At 44.5% G+C, this 22,499-nt stretch overlaps 1 protein-coding gene across 6 annotated transcripts in view; it reads left to right on the top strand.

Moving 5' to 3' along the window:
• Positions 1 to 22,413, top strand: part of USP16 (ubiquitin specific peptidase 16) — a 28,646-nt gene extending 6,233 nt beyond the window's left edge. For 2 of the 6 annotated variants that reach the window (XM_079766970.1, XM_079766969.1), the window contains exons 5-19: positions 3,454 to 3,557; positions 4,683 to 4,786; positions 5,918 to 6,102; positions 6,574 to 6,669; positions 7,223 to 7,353; positions 7,907 to 7,994; positions 9,115 to 9,193; positions 10,473 to 10,564; positions 10,844 to 10,900; positions 11,748 to 11,924; positions 15,263 to 15,929; positions 16,883 to 16,977; positions 18,643 to 18,729; positions 21,391 to 21,547; positions 21,636 to 22,413. In XM_079766970.1, the coding sequence (XP_079623096.1) occupies positions 3,454 to 3,557; positions 4,683 to 4,786; positions 5,918 to 6,102; positions 6,574 to 6,669; positions 7,223 to 7,353; positions 7,907 to 7,994; positions 9,115 to 9,193; positions 10,473 to 10,564; positions 10,844 to 10,900; positions 11,748 to 11,924; positions 15,263 to 15,929; positions 16,883 to 16,977; positions 18,643 to 18,729; positions 21,391 to 21,547; positions 21,636 to 21,757 (2,241 nt within the window). In that variant the 3' untranslated portion in view covers positions 21,758 to 22,413. The remainder of the gene's footprint in view (positions 1 to 3,453; positions 3,558 to 4,682; positions 4,787 to 5,917; positions 6,103 to 6,573; positions 6,670 to 7,222; positions 7,354 to 7,906; positions 7,995 to 9,114; positions 9,194 to 10,472; positions 10,565 to 10,843; positions 10,901 to 11,747; positions 11,925 to 15,262; positions 15,930 to 16,882; positions 16,978 to 18,642; positions 18,730 to 21,390; positions 21,548 to 21,635) is intronic. The other 4 variants (XM_079766971.1, XM_079766972.1, XM_079766973.1 and 1 more) reach the window with 4 other exon arrangements.
• Positions 22,414 to 22,499: the final 86 nt, after the last annotated feature.

The raw sequence follows: 22,499 nt of genomic DNA on the forward strand, positions 1-22,499 counted from the left end.
TGCCCAGTTTCTCCAGTGGTAACATTTTAGCAAAACTAATACAGTATTATAACCAGTACAGTAGGTCCTCAGGTTATGTCGGAGATGTGTTCCTACGGCGTGACGTAACGCGATTTTCGCTGTAAGTCAGAACCCACCTACATAAGCACCTACGTCACTCACATGGAGCACATACACAGCAGTAATGAAGTGAAACAGTAAAAAAAATTTAAAAGAAAGATAACAATTCCTGATCTTTACTTGTGGTAAATAAATAATAAAAAACATAAAGCACATATGTATGTGCATATGTCGAAATGACGGAAATTTTTTTTTTATATAAATAAATTGGAGATGGCAACGTAAACGACGTACGTCGAGTCCGACATAACCCAAGGACTGTCTGTAAGTTAACATTGATATGATCCATCATCTTAATCAGATCTTCTGAGTTCTTTTTTTGGAGAGAGAGAGTGTGTGAGAGAGTGTGTGAGAGAGACCTCTATATCAAGCACAACAGTTAAGATGCTGAATGGGCCTGGCCGGTGTTGCTGAGTGATAACCTATGAACCAGGATGGTTGAGCGATAACCTATGAACCAGGAGGTCACAGGGCACATGCCCAGGTTTCGGGTTTGATCCCAAGTAGGGGGCGTGCAGAAGGCAGCCGATCAATGATTCTCATCCTTGATGTTTCTCTCTCTCCCTCTCTTCCTCTTTGAAATCAATCGAAATATATATATATTTTTAAATGTTTTAAAAAAATCGCTGAATGACTCCAATATCACCTGGATCTCTTCTTTGCCCTTTTATAACCACACCCTTCACTCCTCCTGTCCCTCCCCTCAGCCTCAGGCAACTACTAGTCTGTTCTCCATTTCTAAAATTTTGTCTTTTAAAGAATTGCTATACAGCCTGGCCGGTTTGGCTCAGTGGCTAGAGCGTCGGCCTGTGGACCAAAGGGTCCTGAGTTCGATTTTGGTCAAGGGCATGTACTTTGGTTGTAGGCTCCTCCTTGGCCCGGCCGCGGTCAGGGCTCGTGCAGGAGGCAACCAATCGATGTGTTTCTTTCACATCGATGTTTCTGTCTTACACTCTCTCTCCCACTCTCCCCAAAAACCAATGGAAAAATATCCTCGGGTAAGGATTAACAACAACAACAAAATAATAATAAGTAAATAAAATAAAAGTTACTCTGTTGTCAGTATTTTTAAAAAAATGCTAACAGCCTGGCTGGCGTGGCTCAGTGGTTGAGCTTCAACCCATGAACCAGGAGCTCACTGGTTGGATTCCCGGTCGGGGCACAGGCCTGGGTTGTGGGCTCGACCGCCCGTTGGGGGCGTGCAGGAGGCAGCTGATCAGTGATGTTTCTCTCTCATCGATGTTTCTATCTCTCCCTGTCCCTTCCTCTCTCAGTAAAAAATCAATAAAAACATTAAAAAATAAAAATAAAAAATGTTATGTAAATGGGACCATATAGTATACAACATTTTGGGATTGGTTGTTCACTTACATAATCACCAAAGATTCATCCAGGTTGTGTATCGTAAGTCTGTTTGTTCTCTTACTGCTGAGTGGTGGTGGGTGTTTTAATTGTATTGCTGCTTGCTTAACTGCTCACCTTTTGCAGGATGTCTGGCTGGTCCCATTTTTGGCAGTTATGAGTAAAGCTGCTGTGAATGCCGTGTACCAGTATTTATGTGGATTTAAGAATTAATTTCTCTGGGAAGTGTGCTCGGGAGCCAGTGGCTGGGCCATGTGGTACTTACCTGTCCCCAGTGCAGCCGTGTCACTTCGTGTTCCTGCCGCAGTGCGAGGGGCACACTTCCTCTGCGGTCGGGCAGCGTTCTCAGTGTCAGCCTTTCTGAGAGGTGAATGGTGCCGCCTCATCGTGTCAGACAGTGTGTAAAGATGGTTAGCAAAGAACACATTTACTTATTTGTACTTGAAAGTTTTTCTTTGAACCTCTTAAATGCACCTGGTGAGCAGGAATATATTTTGCGACTTTAAATTTACTCTACATTTTATTTATTTTGCTACCCTTTAAATTCCTAGTCAATATTAACTATTACTTTTGTCCCACTGTAGTGATCTTTTGCACTGTGATTCTCAGCTGCTGTCTTAAGACAACTCTTTCATTCTTATGTTTCAGTTGATTTGCAGTGGTGATACTAAGTCTCAAAATTAATGTCAAATTTAATTCATTTTAGAATTAAATGTTGAGTGGGATGAACTGTCAGTAGTGCTTTATATCACAGTTACAGGATTAGAAGCCACGGACAGATAGTCCCCTCCAAAGTGTATTTTAGCTGCCCTGGAAACAGGACCCATCACTGTAGTGCCCCTGGTGCAGGCAGACGCACGGCCCAGGGGCATTTCTTAGCAGGGACCCAACCAGCTGCAGGCAGGAAATGCATGTTCTTTTACGAATAAGACTTTAGATCTTGTGGGTAAAAACCTCTCATTTACTTGCATATGTGCATAGCCCATGGGCATAGAGGACAGTGTGGTAGGCCTGGAGGATGTGGGGTGGAGGGGGTCAGTGAGAGGAAAAAACAATAAAGAAGCAAAAGAAAAAGTTAGTTTGAGTTTGGAACTATAAAAAAAATCTCATTTACTTGTTCAATTAATGCTGTTGACTTTCCTTTTTCTAGATAATTTTGATAATAGAAAGACTAACTCATTTTTTGTGCCTTCAGGATTTACAGTTCAGGGGAGGATGGACATAAACATTAGCAATTTTAATATAAGGTAGAAAGTAAGGAATGCCACCAGGAATTTACACCATATTTGGTAGGAGAGTATTCACTGGAAGAACGTAATGTTTTCCTCTGGGAGTACAAGCATAATAATTCTGAGGGAGGTGGCCTTGGGGCGGGATCCGGAAGACTGGGTGGGATTTGAGCAGAGGCAGTGGCGGTAAAGGATTCCGTGAAGGGAATCACGAGAACAAGATGCTGTTGGTTGGGAAGATGCCGAGTGTGTCAGCTGGTAGACGTACGTGGACAGGAGGAGGATGGACCTAAGCCTGGAGAGCTGGTTCGGTCAGAGGGTGTCAGGTGTGTTGACTAGGAGTTTAAGAGCAATTTATAATTTTTGAATTAAGCATATAAACAGAGCTTTGTTTTATGAACATTAAACTGAAAAAATATGTATGTGAACAAAGAGGTTGAAGTTAGGAAAATACTATTTAGGAAGCCGATACAGAGTCCAAACTAGACCCAGTGAACGACTGCATTGGCACGGCGTTGGGGACTGGAAGGGCAGGCTACAGGGAAGGAGCACTCTTACTGCGTGGTTTTCTCCACGCCTACGTTTTCACAACATCGAGACTCTTTAGAGTCTAACATTGTGTTTTCAAAATTGTGAGCAAGGCAGAATTTCTCGAGCCACTTCTTGTTCACTATAGAGTATGAATTCCCTCCTCTTTGGGTGAACTTCTGTGGCCTTGACACTGGCGATGCTGGTTCCCTAGGGCTGCGGCAGGAACTCCCAGGAGCAGCACGCTCTGAAGCACTACCTGACGCCAAGGTCCGAGCCCCACTGTCTGGTGCTCAGCTTGGACAACTGGAGTGTATGGTGAGTTTCAGCTTCCTGGCTGGAAATCATTGGAGAAGGGAGGTATTTGAAATGTTAAAGGAGCAAGAAAGTTAACATTTGTGTGTTTGTTTAAACTCACCACTTGCAGAAGGCTGGAGACTGATGTTATGAGAAGCGTCTGCTTAGTATTGCACTAGCACCGTGGTCGGCAAACTGCGGCTCGCGAGCCACATGCGGCTCTTTGGCCCCTTGAGTGTGGCTCTTCCACAAAATACCACGGCCTGGGCGAGTCTGTTTTGAAGAAATGGCGTTAGAAGAAGTTTAAGTTTAAAAAATTTGGCTCTCAAAAGAAATTTCAATCGTTGTACTGTTGATATTTGGCTCTGTTGACTAATGAGTTTGCCGACCACTGCACTAGCATAAAACTGGTAGCGTGTAGGAGACTAGGAGCCCTCATCCTTTTCTCTTGCTTGTGATACTGTAAAGCGTATGGTTGGTTGCTTTTAGCTTAACAATTGGGACACCAAGAACAAATTCCAGACTAACAGGGTATAATAAAACTTTGGCAGTGAATTTACATGACAATTTTCACATCTTTAAAAACCACTTACACAGCAATGTTCATGGAACATTATCTGACAACTAGAGGCCTGATGCATGAAATTCGTGCAAGAGTAGGCCTCCGTTGCCTCGGCTGCCTCAGCCCTCGCTGCCCTGGCTTTGTCCGGAAGGTCATCTGGACGGTCATTCCACTGTTCGGTCGTTCCGCTGTTCGGCTGTTCAGTTGATTTGCACATCATGCTTTTATTATTATAGATAGATTATAAAATTTGTTAATTTTGATGATGTAGGCTTGTTCTTTGAACTATGCATAGAGAAAACTTTTGACTTTAATGTTATAAGTAGCCATTTCGAGTACTACTAGTATGTTTGTTTGGGGTATTTTTCACAGTATTTATATGTAGCCATAATTTGGGCTAATGTTATTAATAGTAAACCAGAGTTAATATGGACAGTCTTCTTTAAGAAAACATACAAGTTTTATTTTTATTTTCTCTAATAAAATAATTTGATGGTTATACACTTTGGATTCCAGGAATCATAATTTGTGCCCTTTTTGGTTGTTAGTTTGTCACTTTTTTCTCTGTGGTCTTTGGGACACAGGTGTTACCTATGTGATGATGAGGTCCAGTATTGTAGTTCAAACCGATTGGGTCAGGTGGTTGATTATGTTAGGAAACAAGCCCGTATTACAGCTCCAGAATCAGGTAAAAAAAATCATTTGTTCCTTAATAGATACTGTAATGTTGACTTTCATAGCTTTTGATATTTGAATAATTTACTGGACTACCCAGTATTGCATATAGTTGAGTAATATTAATTATGATTGACTTTAAACTATGAGACTATTTTTGGTTTAAGGATGTAAAACTGAAAATATAGATAATTCTAAAGTGTTGGAATTAGAAGGGAATCAGAAATAACCTAGTCCCCATTGATGAGGAGTCTGGTCTCATTGATGAGCATTCACGTCCTCCCTGCACAGGGGCTTAAGGCCGACCTGCTTTATTTTATTTTAAGACTTAAATTACATATATATATATATATTTATTGATTTCAGAGAGGAAGGGAGAGGGATAGAGAGATAGAAACATCAGTGATGAGAGAGAATCATTGATCCCCCTTCTGGGGATTGAGCCCAAAACCCAGGCATGCTGCCCTTGACTGGAATCGAACCTGAGACCCTTCAGCCCACAGGCTAACGCTCTGTCCACTGAGCCAAACCAGCTAGGACAAAGTCGACCTGCTTTAGACTGAAGTTACTCTTCTTTGGATGATATAAAAGTAAAGTACTTGTAAGTCCTTCACAAGGCCAGATACTTTTCAGGTATTTTTCACACATAATTAAATTAATTGGGTGCTATGCATCCTTAGCTTTAAGTTTGTGCAGGTTTTTACAATCACAGAAGTATCTTTGGCAGAGCCACATTTGTTTGTTCCTAACTTCAGGGTGCGTTTTTTAATTCATTACAAAGTTTATTTCATGTCTACATTCTTTACTTGATTGCTCTGTATTCCAGCTGCACAAGGTAAGATATGCTCTTTTGTAGAAAACTTTGTGCATTAACAAAGGAGTTTTTGCTAAAAAGCATATCTGTTTGGTTTTATTTGCCAGACTAATGCTCACTTCAGTTTTGAGTATTTTTTATTTACTGGTTTTTCTCTCTCGATGGTAGTTTACTTATATTTATTAGAAAACATTTAAAATCAAGCAGGTGGCAAGTAATAATAGTGGGTAAAATTCACAAACTCTAGTACTCCGTCCTCAGTGTAACTTTGCATTTGATATGGCTATATTACACATTTTGCTAAATCATTCTTTCTTTTTTTTCCTAAAGCAGCAAAAGATAATGGTAACATTGAACTTGAAAATAAAAAATTAGAAAAGGAGAGTAAAAATGAACAAGAGAGAGAGAAAAAGGAAAACATGGCTAAAGAAACTTCCATGAATTTCACTTCTCAGATATCTGTGAAAGGACTCAGTAATTTGGGGAACACGTGTTTCTTCAATGCAGTTATGCAGGTGCCAGCGTTAATTTTCCTCTTGTAAAAATCTAGTATCTCCCTGTTTGTTACTTCCAGTATTGAGTTTTTTCGCCTTAAGTAATTTATTCCCATGTTTTCAAAGAAAACTCAAGGAAGTGCTTACTTTGCATGTCAATAAAACACTGCTGAAGGGTTCAAAACAAACATGACCCCTGCCCTCAGGACTTGCCCTTGGTAGGGGGGCGGGGGCACGGGCTAACCCTGGACAGAACAGTGGGTGCATGGGCTGAGAGAACCGTGGTGGAGGCGGGTAGTGGAGAATGCCTTCCCAGGGGCTGCTTATACCTGGAATGGAAGTGCTGATGAGCATGGGGAGTGGGGAGAAAAGCATCCATTGCTTGTTTCCTGGATAGAGAGTCAAGATTGCAATGTTGGGAGTGACTTTGTATTTGGATCGAATGGGTTAATTTGTCTTGAGATAACTTTCCTTTTCCATCCTACATTGCAGAATTTGTCACAAACACCAGTACTTAGAGAACTGCTGAAAGAAGTAAAAATGTCTGGAACCATTGTAAAAATTGAACCACCTGACTTGGCACTAACAGTATGTACTTTAAAATTTTCTTTATAATCATGAATTTTCCTCTGTGAATATCCATATTTTAAGTTACTTTAAAGCATTGATGCTCATTTTCATCATTTTTGTTTGTTGTGTTTTAGGCTACCAAGTTAATGACTTTCAGACTAACAAAGTATAAGGAGCCCCCCCTACCCTCGCTATTTCTTTGCTGCTTCTTTGCTGCGTCCTGCTGAGACTTGTGTGTGGCTTCCTTCTTGGGAATGTTGGGGATGTTTGTGAGGCCCCGGGCATACAAAAGTGTAGCCACAGGAATTCCACCTTAGCTTTTGCATTAAGTCTTTTGCTTCTTAAGTATTCTAAGTCCCTGATCATCTAAAACTAAACCAGTAGAACTGAATTCTTCATAAAATAGTCTGTGACAGAAAGAACCTTTCTACATCTGTTGATGTGTATTTTGAACTTTTGAATAGACAGCTCAATCAGGCACATTGGCAGTATAGGTTAACTAGTTACATTTCACTAAAATAAATGATTCCTAAATTGGAATGATGAGAGTATTTTTTGTTCCCGTCTTCAGGAGCCCTTGGAAATTCACCTTGAGCCTCCAGGCCCTCTTACTTTGGCCATGAGCCAGTTTCTCAGTGAGATGCAGGAGACCTCAAAGGGAGTCGTGACGCCTAAGGAGCTCTTCTCCCAGGTCTGTAAGAAGTGAGTATCTGCGCGGAGGGTGCCTTCAGTGCCTAAGTCAGATGCTGAGAAATTCTATGAAAACTTGTAGCACGAGAGCCAACCCAGTGCACACATGAGAGTATCGGCTATTGCATTTGGATTAAAGAACATGTGCTTTATGTGACAGTGACATCTGCCACGGGTGGTATTGGACTACACAGAAATTTTAAGAAACCAGAGCACATCAAGACTTGGGATGTGCCCTGACTGGTGTGGCTCAGTGGATAGAGCGTCGGCCTGTGGACTGAAGGGTCCCAGGTTCGATTCCAGTCAAGGGCATGTACCTTGGTTGTGGGCACATCCCCAGTAGGGGGTGTGTGCAGGAGGCAGCTGATCGATGTTTCTCTCTCATCGATGTTTCTAACTCTCTATCCCTCTCCCTTCCTGTCTGTAAAAAAAAAAAAAAAAATCAATAAAATATATTAAAAAAAAAAAGACTTGGGATGTGATCCTAAGACTTTGTGAAAAGCGTTTCCCATTGTAGTGGACTCATCATCACTTTTCTCTTTCTCTGTTTTCCTTTCTTCTGTAGAGCAGTGCGCTTCAAAGGCTATCAGCAGCAGGACAGCCAGGAGCTGCTCCGGTACTTACTGGATGGGATGAGAGCAGAAGAACACCAAGTCAGCATGTTTTATAACCTCCTCTCACTAACTCTCCTGTCGTTTGGTATCTTAAGGGGCATTAAAGCAGTGAAAGTAGTTACTGAGGCCATTAGATTGGGAAGACTCTTTATGCACCAGCCTTTTCAGTCTGGCTGTCATTAGAGTGATGACGAGCATTAGAGATGATGCCCCTCCTCACGATGCTCTGTGTTGCGTGACGTTCCAGCATTGTGTCCTTCGGGGTTCTGTGGTCTGGGCTGCACCCACGAGCTCGTTCCCACGCAGCGCCTCACTCTGATTCTGAGTGGGACTCTGCACAGCCTTCCGAGTCTCGGAAGCACAGCGGCCTCGAGTAATGAGTAACGTCGTGTTGTCCATGTTGTGTTGCTATCACGTTGATGAGCCTTAGGGCTTAACTCTTTATGTCAATTAGCAGGTGGTAACATTGGTTTTGTTATATGTCCTTTTGCTTAAAGTCACAGAATCTACTGACGACGTGAAGATTTACTATATATTAACTCACTTTGAGTCGGGACATTTGTCTCATTTTAAAGTTTTTGTTACTTGCCAGGATGGAAAGTAATGTACTTGGGGATGTGAATATAATTAGTAATAATGTAGTGATATCAACTAATATTTATTTTGCTCTTATTTTATGTCAAGCACTGTGCTTAGTATTTTATATGAATAGCTTAGTCTTCACAGCCATTCTACCATCCCCTCGCTCCTAGATTCTGGAGCTGGACTGTAGGAAGCCTCAAGGCCCCTAGTGATGGGCGGGCTTTCCGGCTGGAGTCTGTCTCTGTGGCTCTCCTCAAACCGTCCTGCCTCTAGGACGAAGCTCAGTGGTCTCTGCAAAGGAGATGGGCCTGTTCGGAAAGCTTTGGTTTGAGTAGGTTAAGATTTTGAAATGATAAGACAGTGCCTTTTCCATGGGTTAGTGGTTTTATAAGTATAATTCTTTTTAGCTCCTTGAATTAATTTTGAAAATGTGATTTTAGAAATATTAATTTTTATTCAGTAAGTTTGGAGAGCTAATTCTTGATCACTTTCTTGACTTGATCACATATTTTCTAAGGAAAATAATTATAAAATTTTAAATTTAATAGTATGCATATATTCATTTTATTACTTTTAGAGAGTGAGTAAAGGAATTCTTAAAGCATTTGGTAATTCTACTGAAAAATTGGATGAAGAACTAAAAAATAAAGTTAAAGGTAATGTTTGACTTTTTGAACTAAACCACTGTAGTTGAGTTCCTCTGTCCCTTAGGTGCAGATGCCTGCACATGTACTTTGCATCCAGTTATTAACATACTTTCTCTTTATCACCATTGACCTTTAAAAATTATTCAGTACTTCAAAGATGGATATTTTACAAAAATTAAACTTCTGACGTATTCTTTTTATGCAATGTTATAGTGACATTTACAAAGATAGAGCTAAGATGACATCACAATTTGATTTTTAAAAGATTAAACTTCTAGTTAGCAGTGATCAGTGAAGTACACTTGTCTGTGTGAGTTGGCAGGAGCTGGATTATTACCGTGGAGCCAGCCTCGCTCTGACTGTGGTGTGGCAGTTAGCGGCCTGGCATCGGCCTGTCTTGGGGCTCTGTGAGGTCGGGACTCTTCTCTGCCTCCTGTCGCCACAGTTGCCCCCGCTGGGTGCTGAGCCCTGGAAATGGGGTTGGTGCAACTGAGGAGCCACATCTTCATTTTCACTTAATTTGAATTAATTTGATTTAAATGCTCACAGGACCAGTGGCTACTGTATTGCAAACCATAATTTAGAATCAACAGATAGCAACTCTTTGCCTCTGCGGTGCCCCTAAGGGCCTGGCTGGTGACAGAAGGACTCTCCTGCTGTCACTTTCCGTCACAACGTGTGTGTCTGTACAAATTGACATCTGCTCTTTGAACAAAGTATGTACATTTCATCTATTTAGAAAAAGGGGTGGCCAGGTAGTAAGATTATGTCCCCTTACACTAAACTTATCAAGATTATTGCTGGAGCATAGGAAGATAAAAGGAGGATTTTGTCTGAAACATTTTCCTGAAGGTTCTTTGTTTGTTTTGCTCTGGTTGTAAGTGGAGCTCAGTGAGCCGCCACAAAGCAGGTCACGCGCATTGTCGCCCAGCCTGCTGCCGAGTGTGGAAGGGAGCGAGTGTCGTCCAGCTCGCTTGTCTGCTCGCTTCTCTGTGGAGACAGATAAACAGAACGTCCCCCTGCCCTGCACAGTTGTTTTTCACTAACTAGGTCTTGGATGAGAACTTTTTCTTTCTCCCGAGATGTGACAGTGTGAAATTTGTTGTGCTCAAAAGTGCAGTATGTGCTGCTGATTATAGCATAAATAAAATCATGGTAATTTTGTGACTAGAGAAAGACAAGTCTGAGATAGGAAATTAAAAAGTAAAATTTTAGGGCTAGAGAGGTTAAGAAGTTGTAGCTGCTTCAGTTGGTTTTGTAAGTGTAATGACACATTTCCCCCGTGCAGATTATGAGAAGAGAAAATCAGTGCCGAGTTTTGTGGACCGCATCTTCGGTGGGGAGCTCACGAGCACAATCATGTGTGACGAGTGCAGAACGGTGAGTGGCGGTCGTGCTGCGGACTCACTGCCAAGACCCCGCCTGCCAGCTGTGCTTTCAAAGAGGCTGCACCACAGCTGTCCTCGGGGCCGCCAGGCGCCGTTCGCTGCTGGCTCCGGGCCTCTTGATATCGAAGAGTTATTCATGTGTCCTGCTTTCCGAACCCACAGTTCTCAGTGCTGTGTTTTTCAAAGATTAGGCCCCGCCACCCATCCCACTATATGATGTTTACAGTGAACCTTTTCCTTCCTTTTACGTTTTCTTTTTTGGTTGGTTAAGGTCTCCTTGGTTCATGAGTCTTTCCTTGACTTGTCTCTACCAGTTTTAGATGATCAGGTAAGACTGCTGAGTTCATCTTATTTAAGTAGATCGTTTTCTTGTGTAGATTTTATGGGGGAGCCTTGTCACCTTCTCCGTGTGTACATCACTAGCCTGTGGAGAATTTTTCTTAAATAGTTGAATGAAGAATGGGATACTTTTTTTACAAAAAAAGAGGAGACTGTGGTTGGAATTCTTTATAGTTAAATTGATTAGTTTATATGTAAAGATGTATTTTCTTCATATTAAAAGTTACTATTTATTTTCATTATTTAAGACTAACCACAAACCCCTTACAGTCCTAAGTCCTCAGGTGTTTAATAGAGACTATCTCAGTTTTAAGCCATATGAATTTGGTTTCTAGTAGTAGGAAAAAAGAAAACATGTTATGAATTTTGGATAAATCATTATTCAACTAAATATGAATCAGGGTTCCTTTTAATCACTGTTAGTGATTAAAGTCTTACAAATTTATTTTCTTTCCCCAAAACTGTCATTTCCACGCAAAGAGAAAAATGAATAAAAAGAAACACCTACATTGGGATGAGGAGATGACGGGATAGGAAGTGCACTTGGGAGTGGACAGGCTCCATCGGGCTGCGGCCTGTGTCGAACGCCGTATGCTGCGTGCCTGCTGTTGCCCTTCCATGTGCACTTACTTTTCTTACTGTGGGTTTGCTTGTTTTGTCAGGATATGAAGAGTGCTGTTTAGTATTTGAGATGAACAATTTTGTCCCGGGTATATTTTCAAACATTGTGGGAAATCAATTACTGTAAAATAGGAGTAGAAAAATATTTATGTAGCATTAAGTCTCTTCACCAAATGAAAAATTTTATTTTTGGCCCATTTTTTCCATATTTTAAGAGTGGTAAGAAAAGTATAAATGATAAAAATCTGAAAAAGACAATGGAGAATGAAGATAAAGACAGCGAGGAAGAAAAAGATAATGACACTTACATGAAAGAGAGAAATGATATTCCGTCAGGAATAAGCAAGCACTTGCAGAAAAAAGCAAAGAAGCAAGCCAAAAAGCAAGCCAAGGTGAGTCATTAGGGAGAAGGCCACACTTCTCTAGTGTCCCGTTTTGAACGACTACGTGTGAGAGTGACGTGGTGGATAGGCCTCGTCTTATAGCAGCTCTTTCACTCGGGAGTCCGAGTAGTTCCTGAGTGTTCTCTGCTGGAAATTTCTTCCAGTATATGCCACCAAAAGGGACAACTTAAAAAAAGTTTTAGTTCATTTTTAACATTTTTGAGTTATTTATTCATTGACATCCAAACTTTAAAAGTACATTCATGTGTACAAGTCCTCTTGACCCTGTCCTTTTATGATACTCATAACCACTTCATAAGCTCATGTGTTCTCTGGAGTTTCTTTTGGAAAATATGATCAAATACAAGTATGTTTTTATCTCCTTTTAGAAATTATGCACACGGTTATGGACTTTGTTTTTTGTTTGTTTCTACTTTATTAGATTCTTGATCTTTCCATTTTAGGACTCAAACATTTGTTTTTTAAATATTTTTATTGATTTAAGAAAGAGGAAGGGAGAGGGAGAGAGAGAGAAACATCAATGATGAGAGAGAATTATTGATTGGCTGCCTCCTGCATGCCCCACACTGGGGATCGACCCGCAACCCGGGCATGTGCCCTGACTGGGAATTAAACGCTGACCTCCTGGTTCATAGGTCGATGCTCAGCCTGAGCCACACCAGCCAGGCAGGCTGTACCAATTATATTCCCACCAGCAACATCTGAGACTTGCTTTTTCTCCTTGTCCTCACGGCACTGTGTTCTCAGACGTCTAGATTTCTGCCCGTCTGATGGTGGCATATAGTAACTTAGTGCAGCTTATTTTCCACTTTAAAAAAAAAATTATATATATATATATATATATATATATATATATATATATAACTTTATTGATTTTAGAGAGGGAGAGGGAGAGAGATTGAAACATCAATGATGAGAATCACTGATCGACTGCCTCCTTCCCCCACCCACCCCCAACTGGGGATCAAGCCCAAAACCTGGGCATGTGCCCTTGACCGGAGTCAAACCTGGGACCCTTCAGGCTGCAGGCCGAAGCTCTATCCTCTGAGCCAAACCAGCCAGGGCTATTTTCCACTTATCTATATATATAAAACCCTAATATGCAAATAGACCAAACAGCAGAACCGGTCTCTATGATGTGCGCTGACCACCAGGGGGCGCACGCGGAACATGGTGGGCATTGGCTGCGGCGGGATGGTGGAGCAGGTGAGCAGGGGCACCAGACCAAGGCGGGGCACCGATCGCTGTCATTGGGGCGAGCCTCTGGTGAAAATTCTTTGCTCCCATGCACCATGGTCCCACCCGGCACTTGCACCTGCTGCTGGCGCCGGCCCCACTCACACCCACTGCTGGCACTGGAGTCACTGCTGGCCCTGATTGCCCCTCAGGGCTTTTCTACCTCCCCCTGCTCCTGAGGGGCAATCGGGGCCGGCAGCCGCCTCTTGCACCCACTACCAGCGACAGCTCTACTCACACCCACTGCTGGAGCTGGCCCCAATCACTCTGCACAGTCAGCAGGTGCGAGCGGGGACGGCACTGTCAGCACGTGGGAGTGGCAGTGGTGGGAGTGGAGCTGCTGGCAGACAGGGGACTGGGGGGCTGCAGCGGGAGGGGCCGGACAGGGGCACAGAGGATGGACGGAGACCTGCCCCTGTGCCCACCGCAGCCTCGCGGCCCACAGTTCCTTTCAAGGTACATGAATTCATGCACTGGGCCCCTAGTTTTAATATAAGTGAAGTTCAGCACATTTTTATGTTAAAGAGTCATTTGTGTTTCATTTAAAGTATTCACTTATGTTCTTTCCCCATTTTTATTTTTTCTAATTGAACTTATTGAGGTGACATTGGTTAATGAAATTATATAGGTCTCAGGGGTACAGTTCTGCAGTATATCATGTGTGTCGCATCCTTCTTTCAGGTGGGACTGTTTTTACTGAAGCACCTGGGAGACCATTTGTGTCCTGTGCTCCCTTCCGCTCCTCTGTTCACGTTAGCCTCACGGCCTGTCCTCTTAGTTACAGCCAGATGGTGACCCGTCTTCAGGCAGGACTCTTGATGAAATGCCTTTGTCCCTCAGCATGGAAATAGGCTGCAAATGGACAGTCCCCTGTACACAAGGCTTCCTTGCTTCTTCCCTGACTTGGGAACATTTGTTTCCTGAATGTTTCCCTCTGTCTCTGTCCACGGTATCCCTGTCTCCTCAGGGAAACCAGCCTGCGTTGTGTGTAAAGCAAGCATGTCAAACTCAAAGGCTCACACGGGCCAAACAAGGTTTAAGTTTATGTGGCTGCAAAATAACAAAAGCTTCAGTTGTCATAGAAATGTAGGTTTATTTCGCTAGAGACATGCTGAATACAAAGGGCTGAAATAAATGAGTCATCGTTACCATGAAATAATAGAACATTTTAATAAAAATTAATATTTTAATTGAACATTAACTTACCAGACACTGAATAACTGCACAATAAATGTAACGCAAATAAACCTATTTTTCTTGTTCTCCAAAAGCGAAATATTTCCTGTTGCACACACCAAACAAGTCAGTCTAAGACCAATGATGTGGCCATCAGCTGCTAAAATATTCGCTGCTAGTATTGGTGGAGAGAAATGGTGTGTCTGTGTGTAAGGGAAATGAATGCAACACGATTATAGTCATCAGTCATTATCGAATGTTGTAGTTCGTTATTAATAATTATGTATAATAGGACATTGTAAAAATTAAGTTACAAAATTTTTATTAAAACGTTTCTTACATATCGTTACATTGGCTAGGCCGTGAGTTTGACATGCTTTGTGTAAAGTCACTACAGGGTATAACAGTTTACTCCTCTGTCCAGAGCGCTCCTCTTAGAACAACATCCTGCACATTTTTATTTGCCCTAGTGCAGTGGTCAGCAAACTCATTAGTCAACAGAGCCAAATATCAACAGTACAACGACATACATCTGGAGATTCTGATTTAAATTTTAAACTTAAACTTCTTCTAACGCCACTTCTTCAAAACAGACTCGCCCAGGCCGTGGTATTTTGTGGAAGAGCCACACTCAAGGGGCCAAAGAGTCTCATGTGGCTCGCGAGCCGCAGTTTGCCGACCACGGCCCTAGTGTGACGGTTGTTTGCTGATTGATAGTTTACTCCTACTTTCAATCAAAGACATTTTCTTCAAAACTTATTTGATCACTGATAGTAAAGGAACTCTTAGGATCAGTTTTGGGAATAAATTCTTTGTTATCAACTTTATTTTTGATGAATAAGCAAGAGAACCTGATGTGGTACATGTACGCTCCTTCTCTCAATTTTAAAAAATGTTTTATGCTTTTTACATAGAACCAGCGAAGGCAACAAAAAATTCAAGGAAAAGTTCTCCATTTGAATGATGATGTCTGTGCCTTGGACCATCCTGAAGACAATGAGTGTGAGGCTGAAAGGTCCGTTCAGGGAGAAGCGGATGTCAAGTCCGACCGTATCTCCCAAGAGGAAGTTGTAAGTGAAGAATATTGTGTTAATCCGAACGACTTGAATGGCCAAGAGAAAATGATAGAAAATGTAACCGACAATCAAAAATTCACAGAGGACGCAGAAGTGAAAAGTGTCAGCGTGGATAACGACCTGGAGGTTTTGTCGTCTTCTCCCACTGACTGTCCCGGGAGTTTGAACGGTGCCTGCCTGGATGTGGGGGGTGGTGGGGAAGTGGACATTTCTAGGGGTTTCCGGAACCTGCACTTGGATGCTGCTCTTCACCCTGACGACATCCATCTGGAGATTCTGAACGGCAGCCCTGCTCCCGGGACCACGCTGTACGAGTGTGTGGGCCAAGACCCAGAAACTGCTTTCTGTACCCTTGCGAACAGGGACGCGTTCAGTGCTGACGAGTGCTCCATCCAGCACTGCTTGTACCAGTTCACCCAGAACGAGAAGCTCCGAGACGCCAACAAGCTGCTGTGTGACGTGTGCACCCGGAGACAGTGTGGGGCCCCAAAGGCACACCTGAAAGGTACTGGCCCCTCGCAGAAAGCACTCGGGGGGGGGAGGGGTGTTCTGCCGTCGGGAGGCACTGCTGCGGTAATGGTGTCCGACTTGGGTGGACCAGAAAGCTCCCCTCCGTCTAAACATTCGAATGGGAGGTCGGATAACCCCAACCGGATTGTAGGGCTTCCCGACAGTGTGCCCTTGGACACGTGCCGTGGGTACACCGTCCCCCGGGCATGGTCACAGCAGGACCCTGACGGGTCGTGGCGGCTGCCTTGCTTCCTCAGTTTCCCACCAGTATTGGGATGGCCCTCACCTCCTTGCTCCTAGGAAGCCACACTTTAATATTCCTCAGGTACTAAAGGGACATGCCCAGCACGAGGTCCTGGGAGCAAGGCTTTCTTAGTCTCCCTCAGAGGGACGAGGAGGGGCTTGGGGGAGTGGGACAGGGACTGTGAATGCTTAAGGACGCTTGCTAGATAGAATCGTTGAAACTAATTTTCAAGTCTAGTTTTTCATGTATTTACATGTCAGCACAGAATAAACTGTGTTGATTCCACCATTCTGTTTAGAGCAGGTGTTGACAAACTAGTCCACAGGTCCAATGTGGCCTGCGCCTGTTTTTGTATGGTCTCTGGGGAAATGCTTTTCATACATAAATATTTGAAAGTTATTTCATGGTAGAAGACACTAACTTTGAACCCCAGTTAATTAAATGTTCTCTCCCCAAAAGTAATTATTATTTTCTTCAGTAGACTCTATCGTACTTTATTACATTTTGAATTCCATCAGTAAAAAATTGTGGAAGTTTTTATCTGATATATAAAATCCTTGAATAGGTAGGTCCTTAGTCCATAAAGCCTAAAATATTTACCTGGTCCTTTCCAGAAAGTGTACAATTCTGGCTTTTTCATCACAGACTGAATGCCTTGGAGTTCTAAAATGTTCACACTGCTGTGTATTTTTTTCCTTTTTTAGGTGAAAAGAAACATGTTTACACCAATGCCAAAAAGCAGATGTTAATTTCTCTCGCTCCTCCTGTTCTCACCCTTCATTTGAAGCGATTTCAGCAGGTACCCATTTGTTACCTGAAATGAATTTTAAACATGTAACACCTGCTTTATGTCTAAACATAATACTTTTTATTTGGTTTTGTTACTTCTTAATTCTAATGTCAAAGAAATATGAAAGTAAATATATATGTGTTTGTAACACAAAAGTTTTGATTAAGGTGCAAGTCGAGGAGGAGGAGGGTTTAGGCACAGTTCTTCCTGTTTACTAGAGTTCACATTGCTCTTCTTAATGATGTTAGCACTAGAAGCCCGGTGCACGAAATTCGTGCACGGCAGGAGGTTGTCCCTCAGCCCAGCCTGTACCCTCTCCAATCTGGGACTCCTGGAGGGATGTCCGACTGCCCGGACAGGCAGTCGGACATCCCTCTCACAATCCAGGACTGCTGGCTCCCAACTGCTTGCCTGCCTGCCTTCCTGATTGCCCCTAACTGCTTCTGCCTGCCAGCCTGATCACCCCCTAACCACTCTGCTGCCAGCCTGGTTGATGCTTAACTGCTCCCCTGCCAGCCTGTTTGCCCCCAACTTCCTTCCTCTGCCAGCCTGGTCACCCCTAACTGCCCTCTCCTGCAGGGTTGATCACCTCCAACTGCCCTCCCTTGCAAGCCTGGTCCCTCTCAACTGCCCTCCCTTGCAGGCCTGGTCCCTCACAACTACCCTCCCTTGCAGGCCGGGTGCCTCCCAACTGCCCTCTCCTGCTGGCCATCTTGTAGTGGCCATCTTGTGTCCACATGGGGGCAGCTATATTGTGTGTTGCAGTGATGATCAATCTGTATATTATTCTTTTATTAGATAGGATAGAGGCCTGGTGCACGGGTGGGGGCCAGCTGGTTTGCCCTGAAGGGTGTCACAGATAAGGGTGGGGGTTCCCTTGGGGTGTGGGGTGGCCTGAGCGAGGGGCCTGTGGTGGTTTGCAGGCCGGCCACACCCCCTGGCAACCCAAGGGGAGGCCCTGGTATCTGGAATTTATTTTCCTTCTACAATTGAAACTTTGTAGCCTTAAGCGGGTGGGCCCGGCCAGGGTGTGCGGAAAGCTTTGCTTCCCCTGTTGCCGCCGGCAACCCTGGCCTGCTCTCTCAAGCTCCATTCTGCCGCCATTTGTTTGAATTTGTTTACCTTCTATAATTGAAACTTTGTAGCTTGAGTGGAGGCTTAGGCCTGCAACAGCTATGGAAAGCTTGGCTTCCTCTGTTACCTGGGAAACCTTGCTCTCTGTGGCTGTAGCCATCTTGGATTGGGGTTAATTTGCATACTTGCCCTGATTGGATGGTGGGCGTGGCTTGACTGGTGGGCGTGGCTTGACTGGTGGGCGTGGCTTATGTAGCGGAGTGATGGTTAATTTGCATATTACCATTTTATTAGAGAGGATTGCTCCAACCTTAGTTACGTGCTCTCCTTAGAGCTGGCCCCGGTGGAGGCCGAGTGCCTCTCAGAAGAGCATTCTGCTCGGTTTTCAGCATCAGAATCTCAGGTCTAACGTGGCTCTCCTCGTTGCCGAAGCAGAAACGTTTCCTCACAGGAGCAGCTCTCCTGCGTGTGGGTGGGGTGCACGTAGCCACACCGATCAGCTCTGAGTCAGTGAGAGACTGAAGGCGGGCGGCGGGGCTGCAGTGTCCTAGCATGCACAGCTGTGCAGGACAAGAACCTAAACCCGTTCCTCTTTTTCAGGCTGGTTTTAACCTACGTAAAATTAACAAGCACATAAAATTTCCGGAGATCTTAGATTTGGCTCCTTTTTGTACTGCTAAATGTAAGGTAGGTAAAGTGTTCTTTTTGTGAAAATCCTTTAAGGGAAATCATCTTACTTCCACAAATGGAGCAGCAGCTCACCACGTGTGAAGTTGAGCATTTCGGAGCGAATGGACCTTTGGCTACTGTGCCTTCAGACTTTCAAGGTCTGTGATGAATTGTTTTGAACGTCAGTTTTATTACAGTTCAACATTTTTTGAACTCCCATTGTTGTGGCAGACGTTGTCTGGGGAACTGAGGGCACAAAACTAACGGTGAGCAGACATTAACGGGCAGTCAGTCTTTCAATGAGGCTCAGTGGTAAGATTGGTGCACACGGAGCAGGGTGGTTCCAGGGAGGTTCTGTTGAGTGGACGTGTCAGCCAGCACTGGCATGGGACTGGTGCGGCGAGTGGAGTGGCCATGTGAGGTGGCATGGGGGTGTAAGCAGTTCTGGAGCTCACAGGGCGAGGTCTGGGGAGTGTGGGGAGCTGAGCTAGGAACCTGGCTTTATTAGGCGAGCAGTGTGGAGCCACAGAAGCGGGCCACTGAAGATCTGTGAATTAAGTGGGTTCTGGCTGAAGCCTGGAGGCTGGGCTTTGAGGAGGAAACAACTAGAGGCAGGGGAACTAGTTGGAAGGCTGTTGAGTTCTGTCTGTGGATGCTGGGCTTAAACTAGCACAGGAGAAAAATTAACCAGATTTGGGGTCCATTGGCCTGCAAGACAAGACAGAGGCCTTTCCGTAAATGCTGAGGGTGACCCAGAAAGGGGCGGAGCGTAGATCCCCGGGCCTGGCTGAATGACTGGGTGTGTGGGCAGAGGGAATGCCATCCATTGATGTGGGAAACCCACGAAGGGCGAGTGGAGAAAGTTGATAAAGGGTTCTTGTTTGGGAAGGACTTGGCCATCAGTGCTAGGTGGAGCTTCAAGCTGGGAGGTGAACGCAGAGCCTTGGCTGTCGATGATCTCCAGGTAGAAGGTCTGTGTCCAGTTTGAATACGCCAGTCTAAGTACCTCGTCTTTATCCACGAAACTTGAAATGACAGGAATTCCTCTTCCCCATCTAAACTGTGCCTGCAGTGGGTTTCAGAGCTGGCAGATAGTGAATTGCAATTAGTGTGTTTGTAGGCCACTGCCACTTTTGCTGTAGTTTTGAATACAGGGCATTAGGAATCCAGCTTTTGCCTAAAATGCCAGTGCCCTTTGTTCAGGTTTCAAGGAAAGAGCCACATGTCCTTGACATCAGAGTATCAGAGAACAAGACTGGAAAGTAGTACGGACTAAAGAGTAGCAAGATCATGGCCAATTTTTCACGTGCTGGTAACTTCCAAGGATTGAGACAGGAGATACTGGGGATAAAGCAGGCAGGTCCATGAAGAGGCTTAGTTGAAAAGGAAAAATGGCAGATCCTTGAACATTTTTTTTTCTTTTTTTTAAGTCTGGGAGACTTAGGTAGGTTTGGAGGTCAAGAGGAAAATGTAGAAGTTGAAGATACAAAAGGTAAAGGTCCTTGATATGGGGAAGACCCTGAGGGATGAGGACATGGCGTTGCAGGGAGAACAGGCCCTGTGCAGTGTAGGTGAGGCTGTGCCTTTTCCTGCCGTGGGAGGCGAGGCCAGTTTCTGTGAAGGACATCCAAGGACAAGTGACAGGGTTGTGCAGTCACACTGAGGACCTGATGAGGGGGGAATTCATGAATTTACTGCCCACATGTACAATGGTTTCCTAGCAACAGCAGCTGTGTGGGTGGGTTTGTGATGAACTGGGTGTGGTGGCCATGCTGGTGCGTGTGGAAGGTTGTGGTGCTCATGGTCTCAGTTCTCCAACGCTAATGGGCTTTGGAACCACCAGGGAATCACTAGGCCACACGGGGTCTGAGTGTCTGCATTTCTAAGCTCTCAGGTCGTCCCAATGCTGCTGTTCTGTTACACTTTGAGTCTTGAAGACAGGTTTTATTTGGGAATGAGACCAAAGAAGGCAGGAGAAAATGGGACTGGAGGGTCCTGTTAGGTTAGAGTCCGGGTTAAGCGAGGCTGGAAGAGCTGTGCACAGAGATCAGACTTTCAGTCAGAATCTTGAACAGCTCCCAGCGATGAGGCTAAACTAGAACAGCAGGGACAGTATTGAGGGTCTGAACAGTCCCCAAGGAGGGTAGCTGGATTTGGGGTGAAGCAGCATTAAGTGAATAGGGGTACTGAGTAGAGCAGGGTGTACACACAGCACCACTGGAGGGCAGGTGCTGGTCGAGGGGTTGACGGTGGCCCCAGCTGGAGACACTTGTCCACGTTCATCCAGCCTGTAACGGGCAGGTCTGAGGAGCCACCTCTGCTCTGGACAGGGACTGAGGCTCCAGAGGCAGAGCCAGCCCCGCATTGAAGCCAGGGGTGGGGGTTGGATGTTGAAATGTGACAGGCAGTTTTTAGCAGGACCAAGGGTGAGAGTGGTTGAGGCCTTTGGGATTATTTGATCCCAACTCTCCTGAAGGAACTCGGGCAGGAAGCGATGCCATGGGGTGGCCTCTGGGAAAGGGCCGCGGCTACTTTGTAGGAAGAGTGGGCTTGGCTCAGTGGGCAGAGAAAGTCAAGTTCAACCTCATGGATGACCTCTGTGTAGGGTACACCCTCTTGCCCACATTTCCTGTGTAAATGGAACAAGAACTAACATTTGAGTCCTGTTCGGTTCTACAGAATGTTGCTGAAGAAAGCAGCAGGGTGCTGTACTCTCTGTATGGAGTCGTGGAGCACAGCGGTACCATGAGGTCCGGGCATTACACTGCCTACGCCAAGGCGAGAACGGCAAACAGTCGCCTGTCTGACCTTGTTCTCCGCGGGAATGTCCCCCAAGGTGAGCCTGTTCAGTTCTGGTAACGTGGCATACCAGAAAGTGAACTGGAATCGTTTCATTTACACTTAATTTTCCATCTCCTCGGCAGATTTTGAAATGGAATCAACCAAAGGGCAGTGGTTTCACATCAGCGACAGCCACGTGCAAGCTGTGCCTACAGCTAAAGTCCTGAACTCACAAGCGTACCTCCTGTTTTATGAGAGAATTTAAGTTTTTATAACAGCTGTAATAATAATAAACAAGTGAAGACTAACTAAATCATGTTCACGGTAAATTACGTCCACACCAGGAGAAATCTCGTGCTGAAATATCGAAGGAACACCTGCAGATTGACCACGGTTTTGTCCTGTCATCTGTCGTCATGGTGTTCCTTCCTGCTTCCAGGTTCTGGACGGATTCGGAATCGAGTCCTCTGGTTAATGTGTCTGGTGGTTACAGCACATCAATAAACTGACTTACCCCAACACTTGTTTTCTTACTTACAAAAAAGGTTGTAAATGGTGTTGACTGACCCCACCAGGTAACATCTGACTGGCTAAGGGAACTTCACTCTTGTGTGTTAACTTTCTGAACATAGGTATTTGATATTGGCAGTGGTGTGTGACAGGCAGAAGCATGTCTTTAACACTGATGCCACGGTGGGCACGGCTGCATGCAGGCTAACTGCAATTAACTGGCCCAAGGCACCAGGTCCCCTCAACGCCAGCGTCCCGAGGGAGCCTGCAAACTGTCTGCCCAGTCCATTCCCTTTACCAAGCCTGTCAACAGTCCTGGGAGTTTCTCTAGGAATTTCTTTGGTGACAGGAACCCTGGACTATGAAGTTACTGAAGAGGTGTCACTTTTAACACGTGTAGAGCTTAGCTGGGACCCTGTCAGCCACCAAAAAACAATATAAAATTTGAAAGTTTTCCAACACATACGTGACACGTCCCATAAACATCAGTTAACTTT

Source organism: Cnephaeus nilssonii, assembly GCF_951640355.1.
Source record: "Cnephaeus nilssonii genome assembly, chromosome: 3".
Classification (NCBI taxonomy): Eukaryota; Metazoa; Chordata; class Mammalia; order Chiroptera; family Vespertilionidae; genus Cnephaeus; species Cnephaeus nilssonii.